General features: G+C 48.8%; 1 protein-coding gene across 1 annotated transcript; it reads left to right on the plus strand.

Annotated features, from left to right (window-relative positions):
* Positions 1-364: 364 nt before the first annotated feature.
* On the plus strand, positions 365-8,524 carry LOC135914347 (kelch-like protein 10). Its single transcript, XM_070528976.1, has 6 exons — positions 365-499; positions 1,421-1,494; positions 2,927-3,126; positions 5,302-5,473; positions 7,613-7,767; positions 8,242-8,524. The coding sequence occupies exons 2-6, from the start codon at positions 1,477-1,479 to the stop codon at positions 8,390-8,392; spliced, it is 696 nt and encodes a 231-aa protein (XP_070385077.1). The 5' UTR covers positions 365-499; positions 1,421-1,476; the 3' UTR covers positions 8,393-8,524.
* Positions 8,525-11,534: the final 3,010 nt, after the last annotated feature.

Below are 11,534 nucleotides of genomic sequence, written 5' to 3' on the forward strand. Positions count from 1 at the left end.
AAAACGCGCGCTGTAGAGCGTTTCATTCATTCATTCATTCATTCATTCATTCATTCATTCATTCATTCATTCATTCATTCATTCATTCATTCATTCATTCATTCATTCTCACTCACTCGCCCACTCACTCACTCACTCACAAAACTTGAAAAAACTTGAGTGTATAGTTACATTCACACAAAACAAGATTTTGGCATGCCGCTTTGGCTGTGTCGCTGTTCCTGGTGATATAAATGAAGCGGAAGTTCTTCGGCGCCTTTGTTTGCAAACAGCGGAGGGGGGTGTCTGTACACGTGACGCAGGTGTGGAAGAGCAGCGCCCAGTTCCAGGATCTGACGGAGCTGCGTGCCATCCTGGAGGAAGACCGGCTCCACGCGCCCGACGAGGTGGAGGACACGTTCGGCGCCGTCTTCAAGTGTATCACCGCCGACGTGGACCAGAGGAAGGCCTACCTCGCCAAGTTCCTGCCGCTTGTGCGCTTCGCGCGCTCCTCCGTCACGTGAGCGCACCCTCTTGACGTCATAAGCCGCACGTCTACATACACGTGGACGTGGCAAGAACGCCTCTTGTCCACTCGTGCATCGAATCGCAGCGCTTCGAATTTTACTTGATTTCTTGACTTCGCGGCGGAGGTGGAATCCCAGTGCGGTTTTGGTGCACAGAACTTGCACTGGATTTTCGCGATGTGGCGGAGCTAAATTAAATTAAGAATACAGGCTTTGTTGAACCTATGGCATCAATTATGAAACCGTGAAGGTGGTTGCGCTTCGTGCTTGTTTGGGGAAGTAGACATCGCAAGTAAAACCCCCGAAAAAACGAAGGACGCTACACTTTATACCCTGCTGAAATTGTTAAAATTAAATTAAATTATAGTTTTTTCGTGCCAAAACCACTTTCTGATTATGAGGCACGCCGTAGTGGGGGACTCCGGAAATTTCGACCACCTGGGTTTCTTTAACGTGCACCTAAATCTAAGCGCACGGGAGTTTTCGCATTTCGCCCCCATCGAAATGCGGCCGCCGTGGCAGGAATTCGATCCCGCGACCCCGTGCTCAGCAGCCCAACACCATCGCCACTGAGCAACCACGGCGGGTTGCTGAAATGGTTCACCTTTAAGGCCATTTCACTGTCGATAATATGGGACGGGGCGTGGTGTGCGCGGTTTGCCTCTGCGATCGCTGGGCGCGATGGATCGATCTCTGTATAGATTAGTGGCCACCGAGTCGGTGCTCTAAAGGTACGATGCCCCGTGTACTGTTCCGCGTTTACAAGCGCCGAGCCAGAAAAAGGGTGCTTTCGATAGCGCGTCACGTGTGGGATCACCACACAAAGTGGAGTGTGGCGATCGAGGCCGGGTCGCCTACTATACGTACTTCAATTCCTCTGCTTTCTATGCAGCAGCATTCGCGTCTTGTTGCAGAGACTTCCGAGAAAGTCGCCACTCACCCACAAGTACTGGGCGACAGCCTGAAGGTGATGGACGTGATCGACCAGGTTAGCTGCTCTTCTTTTCTATCGGGCGCTTGCTTCATTACTGATAGCACATGGCTGTACATCGGGCATACAGATGATGACGTGCTGATCGCGACGTGGCTGCATTCACAGGCACAATTCAGTCTAATGCGATCTGAACAGGATGGCTCCAACCACACGGGAAAGTGCAGGTATATTTACTCGTGACACGTGATACGTGGTTTGCACTCGCGTCATCTCGGTGGCCACGTTGGACTCACTGTAGCGCTGAGAGGTGCGTCGCCTTGATTTGATGCACTTTTTTCCCATTGCATTGGCAGGTCTGCGCTGGGAGATACGAAAGTGGCCTCAATTTGTTCTCCGTGACGTCACATGAAACAGTACTGTCGCGATTCGACTACCGTATGCGGCACCCCACTGCCACTGCGTACTGCGATCACGCGCATATACACGTGCCATATGAGCGTTGGTCGGAACCTGTAGACACTACCGAAAACTACGAAGATCTTCTTGCGAATTAGTAATTCATAAAATATATGCTAGCGCTGTCAGTGACAGGGGCACGCGTGATGCGTCTGTAATATTGTCCCGCGCTTGAATAGTGCTTGTACAGAGTCCTCGAAGTTAAGATTAACCGTATAATTTTAATAAACACGCGGTGCTAGCTACGCAAAATACTGTTTGCCCAGGAAGGTTATGCCACTTAGCAATAACTTTCTTGCTACAACGATTATGATATGTGTTTATATTTGAAAAGTTAAGACAATGATATTTGACGATGACTGTACTTTGTTTGGTCCGCCTGGAGTGCGCTTCTGTTCCGAGATAACATCGTCAAATTCGACCGTCGGTCGGCTAATTTCATACTTCAAGGGCAGGGATCTCGACACAACGTGAAGCCCCCGTTTTCACAAGAAACAGCCTGACAATTACGCTGCGTTTGGCGACTCTTACTTTCTCGCGCTAATTGTGTCCGCCAAAGTGCATAAAACTCCTGATCAAGTAGATTTTTGCGTAGCTAGCAAGTCATTTTCGTCAAAAGTACCATTGCGCCATACTTAAAGACTTTGCATATTAACGCGTTGTGTAGACGCTAAGATCTTCGCAGTCTCGCAAGTACTCGCGCCGCCACGGCCCTCATGCCCTGCGGCTGCTACGTAAACGCCCGTAGCAGCGTTGGTGGCGCCGTCCCGTGGCATAGATTGTAATTGCAGCACGCAACAAAGCCACACGCGTCTTTTGTTTTGTTTGTGTTGGGCAGAACAGCAGCACAGTTCCTGGCTCTTTTTAATTCCTTGCCGTGACCTACGAGGTTACTTATTGTCCACGCAGACGCGGCTAGCCCGTTATATGCAGACGGTCAGGCTCTCCAGCGTTGTCGCGTTTCCGAAATCTCGGGACGTCAGGTCTTGCTAATCAAACACACGAGTAAAAACGTGCTGTATTCGCGCAGACGCTCACCCAGCAGTCCATGGCGGCGGGCGTAGTTGCCGGCGTCGACCTGTCCCCGAAGCTGTGGCTCACGCCTGGCCTGCCAAAGGACATTCTCTTCCTTTTCGGCGGCTGGACAGCGGGCGCGAACAACAACCTGTTCACGTACAACTGCCGCGCCGACAGGTGGCGCGTCATAAGCAAGCAGTACGCTGCGTCCAGGTAATTGGTATCCGCTCGACGACAAGCCATACATTGCTTTCAGGTTGTTTCAATCGAGGTCTTCGCACAGTTTGCGGAGAAAAGCAGCGCGCCTCATATATAACGCTACAGAAAGAGGTCGCCGTTATAGCTGAGAGGCTCAAACGCACAAGTATTACGTGTAGACTCTTTTCGCGGAGCAGTTTGCTCCAGACGAACGAGATGGCGCTTTCGGCGTTGCACCGCAGATGCCTCAGGCGAAAGCGCGAATTCGAAACCATTGCCGCTTCACACTGCTACTGTGCGACCAGCTGTCGGAAACGCAATCGCGTGGTGGCTATCGCACTGTGCGTCATTCATTCTGCAAGATGACGCGTGCAGTATATGGCTGCCAAAATATAGTAACTGGTATGAAATGAACCTGTGTGGCCAAATTCACGGACCGCTGCTACACAGATACTGTTCCCGGCCCTTTGCGATGAACGACTGCGCTCGTGGATTTACAAGAAATTTCACTTATCCGCCAGCATTGCATCACTAACTAAATAAGAAAGGACTTCGACCCCGGAGCGTCGGCAATATTTAGAGCCGCTCCTTACACAGTAACAAAAGGAGTAGCGTCACTCACTGCTATAGCAGCTTTCCCACGCGCTATCTACACCACGTGCGAGAAACCACCCAATTCACAATCACGCCCACTCTATCACTCACGTGTGAAGATTGAGTGGGTGCGCTCTAATGAATGCGCCGAAGCATGGGTTACGCCTCACGCATACGAATGTTCGAAGCTGTTACTTTCGTGACAGTCCACAGAGTAAGTGAGTGGCAAGCTTGCTTTGCTTCAAGTCATTAAAAGAGTATAGAACATCTACGTTCCAAGTATGGTGCGCTTCAAGAAAAAAATATACCGCAACTGAGCGAGGAACGTTACTGAGTCGAACACATATGGCAAGCCGCTGCTTCAAAGTTTTCGGCAAATAAAGAACTAAGAGCGAAAGACACTGATCCTGATTCAGAAGCGGAAAGTATAGACAGCTTGTACATTTCTAGCCCCGCTTCTAGTAGAAACGCCCTATACAAGGCGTAATGAGCTCCGAGCACTTGCGTTATGCACATCCGTTGTAAACACGGAGGAAACAAACGGCTGAGGCAAGCAATGGACGCGCCACCACGTGATAAAACATGGCGGCGCCCGCGGGATCGCTATAAAAAAGTCAACAGATGCAAGCGGCCGCATGTCAAACGAGGGGAAGAAGTGATGCGGCTCCGTATTGTTGAGAAACCGTGGTCTTGACGAAAGCTTTTACGCAACATTCGCATTCTATGATGGCAAACGCGTTTAATGCACCCGTACAACCATTACCTTGGTTAGGATAGTGAGATTACAGAACGTTTGCGAACTCGCATAACAGCCATTGGCGCAGTTTCGTCACCAGATAGCTAGACAATGCAAGAGAATGGTTGTGAGTGCGAAGGAGATTGCTTTGATAACGTAGTAATGCCAGATAGCGTATAGCCAGATTTTGCAAAAGCTGTTTGGTAGCACAGTCAACCGCAAAAGTTTGCCGGGCGCAGGATCTGCCAAGAAACTGAATTCTCGCGAAGCGTGGTCACACAATCTCGAATTAAATGCCCCGGCACGTAGTAGCCTTCGCCACCTACACAGTGATTCATTAAATACGAAGTGTCATGCCTTAACAGTGCAGGAACTCACATATGAAGAAGAAACTATGTGTCAGTCTGAATACTGGAAGGTGGTCATCCCCCGTGCTAACTATTCTATGGGTACACTATCGTATATTTTGCCTAGACTTCCTAATAAGCTGAATAAATGTGAAATTGATTTAGGTCTTACTACAGTTCGCGAACTGCGCCATGTGATATGTTATGTCGTTGAGCAATTTTAATATTGATTTCCTTGTAATGCGTTAAATTGAATCAATTTTGCGTTGTTAGATTCCTGTATGTTTCATGTATGGTCCTGTATTGCCTTATCTCAGAGGGGACCGTGGGCTCTTGCCAAGCTGTTCAGCAGCTTTTGCCCACAGCCCCACCATCGCTGTGATGGAAATACAGATTATTATTATTATTATTATTATTATTATTATTATTATTATTATAAAACGCATCCCGTAAACTTTCGCTGTTGACTATACATCGCGCATTAAAAGACGTTCGCCGACGCGTCCACTGCAGGGCGTACCACGGCGCCGCAATGATCGACCAGTGTATCTACTTCGTGGGCGGCTTCGACCGCTGCGACTGCTACCACCCGACGGTCGTCTGCTTGGACGTGCCGCTGGCCAGACGGAGCGCCAGGGCGAGCAAGGCGTTCGCGCGCTGCTACGTCAGCGTCACCGTCCTCCAGGCAAGCATGAACGAAGAGAGGCAGCCACTTTACTATTACTGCAAAGCACTAGCTGCAAATCACAACTGCAAAGCACAACTGCAAAGCCATGCAGTTGGTGCGAGTTTTCGCGAACTGTGGTTATAGCTATATCCGTATGTTGTCGTACACATAAAGAACGTTGACAGTTATGATGAATATTTATTGGCGTCCCCTTTGAATCGGGGCTGCGACTGCGTTAGTTGATCGGGCAAGCTATACATGCTTTTCGTTTTAGCATTTTTTTGCACACATCTCCTTAACCTGTTTTCTGTTCCTCAAAACTTTTACCTGTGCCTGTAACGGACCTGGTCGTGACAAGCTCTGCCCTGTTTTTTTCCCACCAATACTCTAAACGTCTCTTGCTTATCTACGCTGCTGACCGGTTGATGCTTCCGTCAACATTTTTTTCCAAGCGCCTCTGGAAGGTGTTGATTGGTCTCCGGATTCTTGCTGCAGCATACACATACCTCATCCTGTAGCGAATATTGGCTTGGGTATGTTTTTGTCCTTAGGCAACCGGTTTCAGCCTCAAATAGCAAGATACTGCCTTTTGTGTTGTCGTACAGATTTTCCCTTCTAATTTCTTCTGTTACTAGATAGAAGCGACACTTCTCGACACTTCGTTTAAACGCAACACCAAAGTGGTGTTGCATGATTGCTCTCGCGAAAGGGGAAAGAATATATGCTGCTATTCGCAAGCTTATTAGAACCGAAAGGGTATCGGGTGTGGTACACCGAGCTGGACGGTAGAGCTACGCTTCGAATATTGCTGTCAAAATTGCATGCAATACATTGCGAATCACGATAAAGCGATATTTCAATTAAAATAGATAATGAGTGCTTACTCTATGTACTACCTTATGGTTTTTGTACACAACAACAACAAAAAAAAAGCTGCTTCCACATTCCTGAAAGTAAAGATGTTTTCGTCTTTAAAGACTGCTACGAATCCGAATGGTCTCTGCATATTCTTCCGTCCCCTCCCCCGCATTACACAGCCGATTATTATTTTTATTTTACCGTAGACAAATGGTCACCTACCGAAGACACAAGCCGCGCACCTTCTTTCACTGGACGCAGGCGCTTGTAAAGTGAGCGGCCATGACGTTGTTACGACGGAGACAGTGGACAGGTTGTAATATGCCGCTGCTGGCGTGAAATGCGTGTTCCAATAATAATTTTGGCTCTAAATAGGATGCGAGATCAGAAGGGAACATTTTGCAGCACACGATTGTTTGTCGAGATACTGGATTGAGCAGTAACTGTATAATGTATGGCTGTATTCAATGGGAGTTATTGAATTCATTGGTGCAGATGTACGGAACAAACTGCCACTATGGAAACATAGCTAGACAGGTTTCTCGCGATGTGAGCGCGAACGTTATGGTGCTGTTTATGTCGTCCCCATTCCTTGAAAGAATCCTTACCTGTTCACCTCAATCCCCGCTAAACAGCCCCAGCCACTTCTCTCACCGTATTCTACGCACGGGCCCCTTGTCCTCCTCCTCCGTCGAGGGTGGGGAAAGGGTGAGCAACGCGCACACAAACGCTGCTAAGAAAATCCGTTGTTGCCCTGACGAAGGCAGGTCCACCTATCATAACGTTGTCTTCAAGAAAATTGGATATTTATGGTTATTGTACCCGAAAAATTCATTGCTGCGATTATTAGCTGATCATGGGCCCGAATGCCCCAATACTAATTGCCGCCAAGTATTGCGGTAGTTGGCGCTGTTGCTGGCATATGTTTGCAGTGATATTTGTAGTGATAGATTTTATGTGAGAAACTTCATACCGAAGCCGTAAACAGCCCCTCCTACCCAGCCGCCCGATTAGAGTTTGCGAGAAGTGACGTAGAACGCAGACTTCCCCACCAGAACCACTGTGGCTTCTCGCTACTTCACTCACGTATAGTGTAAGCCTGCGTCATATCCGGCTTCTTGTGTAGTTGCGCGGCACACCGCTAGCGAAGCCTGTCGTCTGCTACGTTGCTGTTAATTTATCTCTGTGGTTGCTAGTATTGCTGCTTTTTTTTTGCGATGATTTGTAACCCAATGAGTTCGAGTGAGGTTTTGCAGCCAGTTGGCAGTCGCTTAACGTGTCGTCCTGTCTTCCTGGCAGGGCCATATCTACGCCATGGAAGACTTCCACGGCCACACGCTCACGAACACGGTGAAGCGGTACGACGTCGAGACAAACCGGTGGTCCATGGTGGCCAGCATGAATGACGTCCGCAGTGACGCCAGCGCCGCCGTAGCTGCAGGACGTATCTACATGTGAGGCCGTTTCCGGATTCGCTGGCTTCCGAATCGCTTTGTGGAGAGTGAATCTAGTTGTCAGCTTGCGACTACAGCACGGCGAGCCTCTATAGAGCCTCGCTGTACGACCTAGGCCCGCGGCGCCAACGGCTCTCGACGAGTTCTTAATCGACTAGAGCGATGAATAGGCTAGACCGATGAATACGATGAATAGGCTTACGTTATAGCCACCTTCTGCAGATGTGCTGACTAACGCCTGTGACTACACTACCGAGTATACTCACTGCAACAAATGTACGCATTCAAGCGTTTCATTCCATTAATAAAGCCAATAGATTCCTATTGCGTTCGGCTGTTCGCTTGCATTGACAGTTATCGTCGATGGTTTCTGAGCCTTTTTCTTTCTTTTTTTTCGCTCTCGTTGTTTCGTCTATAGCACCCATTTTCTCTCTAAACTGCTTTTCTTTCCCTCTCTCATTTCTCTCCATGTAGCATCCTGAGCATAGGCCTCCGCCACATATCAGTCGTGCGGCGCGGAGCAGCACGATCGACCCTCGCAAACTGCAAGCCTGCCGTCGCCTTTCCGGAAACCGTGAACCGTGATGCGCTACAAGCGACCGCGGTGTTGAATGTCGTAAAATAATTGACGCCAAGAAAAAAGCAAAAAAATACATGGGTCCTGCATCACTCTTTTATTACTCTCGCATTAGACAACGAATAAAAATATGGGGATATGCGAAATTCTGCAAGTGCGTTTTCCCACACACCTTGTCAGAACTAATCAAGATAGCAGACGTCGGGATACAATCGTAAATAAGGTGCCAACGTGCTGACCGGTGACATCATTCCTGCCATCTTGTGTCCCCGCACGATGCAAGCTTTCAAACACACCGTAACTTAGATCCGGGATCGGTCTAGTTAGTAATTACGCTGTCGTCGATGCCGGTACACTTATCGCTCGGCGATAATTAAACCAGCCGAGGGGGGGCGCCAAAATCGGGGGAAGGAAGGCAAAGAAAGCTTGTCTTTATTAAACGAGATATGCGCTTTATTAGCGCTTTTCTTTGCTGTTGTTTGGATATTTCGGTACTGCTTGCCATTTCTTTGCGAAATTTCTTGCACAACAGAACCGGTCAGTGGCTCTGGTAAACAAGTCGATGTTATATAAGCCGTTGTTATGCAAGCCGATGCATTATGTTATGTTTACCACATCCCGTCTATTAGCATTGGCGGTCAGTGAACTGTGTTTCTTGTGCTCACCGGCGTCTTTGGGCGCGACATAATCTGCAAGCAGCATATATATGGCCTACACGAAGCCGTTAGACCAGGGATAACCACAGAGCGCGTCACCGATAGGCTAAGAGCAAAACAGTATACTGCCATATTAGTTAACATATATCACCAACGTAGCTGGCGCCGCTGTGCGTGTCACGTCGTCGAGCTGCCCGTGAGCACTAAGCACCAATTCTAAGCACACAATGCAAAATAACGAGGATGAAAATGGACGCATGTCTACGGAACAAGAATAGAATTGGCAACGTATTCCTGCTATATATGCTGCTACAAAACAATATTGACGGCTCCCTCTGCGACTGCTTGCCCCTTCGAGACGCTGACAGTGGCAAGAATATTTCGTCCGAAGGGTGACGTATTCAAAGCGGTAGCAAGATTTTAACGTCACAAACTCTGCCGCTCTTAGTACCTGCTTGCGCTCTGAGTGGTCCCGGGAGTCGTGTGCAGGGACGACTCAGGCAACTTTGACATCGACTCGGGGGACATTGACGTGGACCGACAATGTCCTCCTTGTTACTGCAAAGCGCAAGTAAGATTCGCTCCCTCGCACACTTTTATTTTTTTCATTTATTTAGCCCATGTGTTCACATTGGCACACCTACGGAAACAGACACAGGGGCGACGACAACGGGGACGCCGGTGACATCTCCACGATTGTGCGTATGCGCCATATAGTGTGAAAGTTATCGACAGAAGAGGGGCAAAAAAACACCGTTAAGCAAATGCTCTACTGCAGTTCCGCGTGCTCTTTTAGGGGAAGGAGAGGGCGGTACATGCTTGAGGAGGAGGAAAAGAAGGAATGAAAGGTAGGGACCCATGTTTGAAGCCGCCAAAGCGCACTGTAAGATCCAGTTGCTGGATTGGATTCCAGCAACTGGATCGCTGTTGTTGGATTCCCACCAACAACAGCGGCAACGTTTATGTTATTGTATAATTGGACGGATTTAGCGAAACGCAAAGGAAGCAGTATAGTTGAGACAAAAAAAATTCTGCATAGTGTTGTATGGTATGGTATGGTATGAAGAACTTTATTGAGGTCCTGAGGGATCAGTCTGGGACTGATGCGGGCCGCTCCCACGTCGGTACAGAGAGGCCGAGCCCCTCTGCTATCACAAGGGCCCTCTGGACAGCCCTGAGCTGGTCCGCCAGCACTTCACTGTGCAGCATTCGCTGCCACCACTGTTCACCTCGAGAACCATCACCGGCCAACGCCAAGCAGCGCCACAGCATGTGTTGTAAATCGAGCAAACCCCCACACTTACTACAATAGACTGAAACCCCGCAGTCCGGATTAATTTTATTCATGATGACAGGGTTAGGGTACGTCCGTGTCTGCAGAAGCCTTAATGTAACCGCCTGCGGCCTATTTAATTTAGGATGTGGCAACGGGAATGCCCTGCGCCCTAAGTAATAGTGCTTGGTGATTTCGTTGTAGGTTAACAGTTGGTCCCTGTACTCAGGAGCGGGAGATCCAGCCCCTTCAGGGAGTACACGGCACACTAATCCTCGTGCCTCCCTGTGCGCCACCTCGTTGAGGTTACGCGGGGCTCCCTCCACTGTCCCCATGTGCGCCGGGAACCAAGTAACGGTATGCGAAGTGATATCCCTACCCTGCAGCAGTCTGTTAGCCGGTTCCGCAACAAGTCCTCTCGAGAAGGCTGTAATCGCAGATCGCGAGTCGCTAAACACCAAAACTCTTCTAGAATCAATTAGTGCTAGAGCAATAGCCACCTGTTCAGCAACCCCCGGATCTTTGGTATAAATGGAAGCAGCATTTCTAACGCTCCCTTTGCCATCTACTACCACCACCGAATAAGCATTTTTACCATTAATCCATGCGGCGTCAACAAACGCAGACTCCTCCTCCTGATCCTTTGCCTCTCGTAACAAAGCCCTAGCTCTCGCGACCCGCCTCCCTACATTGTGCACGGGGTGCACATTCCGCGGAAATGGACGAACCATGATATTTGCCCTAAGGTTCACGTTCAACTCGTGTAGGGGCGCCCTATCGTGCGACACAGCCACCGATTCTTCAATTGACTCTAATATATACCTACCCGGTGGTGTACCTAGCAACCGCTCCCTCTGTGCGGAACGTTGAGCCTCAGCAATTTCATCTAAAGTATTATGCAAACCCAGTCGTAACAACATATCGTTTGACGTAGTCATAGGCAGACCAAGCGCAGCCTTGATGGCTTTTCTGATTAATGCATCCAATTTAGTGTTGTTGATTAATGCATCCATAGTGTTGTGCCAACCTAAGAATTGATAATAAAAGACAACGAAGCTGCGTCATCGCGTCCTTTGGAAGTATACTAACCTGCGTGTTCAGAAACGCCCCCTTAAATTGAAGCTCATGCTTGTATTGGTAACGTCTGACATGAAAGCGCCGATGGAAACGCAACGAGTATCTCGGGCATGTTCACGCTGCAGGTGTCTTCTATAAGCCAAGTTAAGCATGAGCTTCAAGTTAAGGCGCATCTCTCAATACG

The sequence above is a fragment of the Dermacentor albipictus genome, unplaced genomic scaffold, assembly GCF_038994185.2.
Source record: "Dermacentor albipictus isolate Rhodes 1998 colony unplaced genomic scaffold, USDA_Dalb.pri_finalv2 scaffold_16, whole genome shotgun sequence".
Taxonomy (NCBI): Eukaryota; Metazoa; Arthropoda; class Arachnida; order Ixodida; family Ixodidae; genus Dermacentor; species Dermacentor albipictus.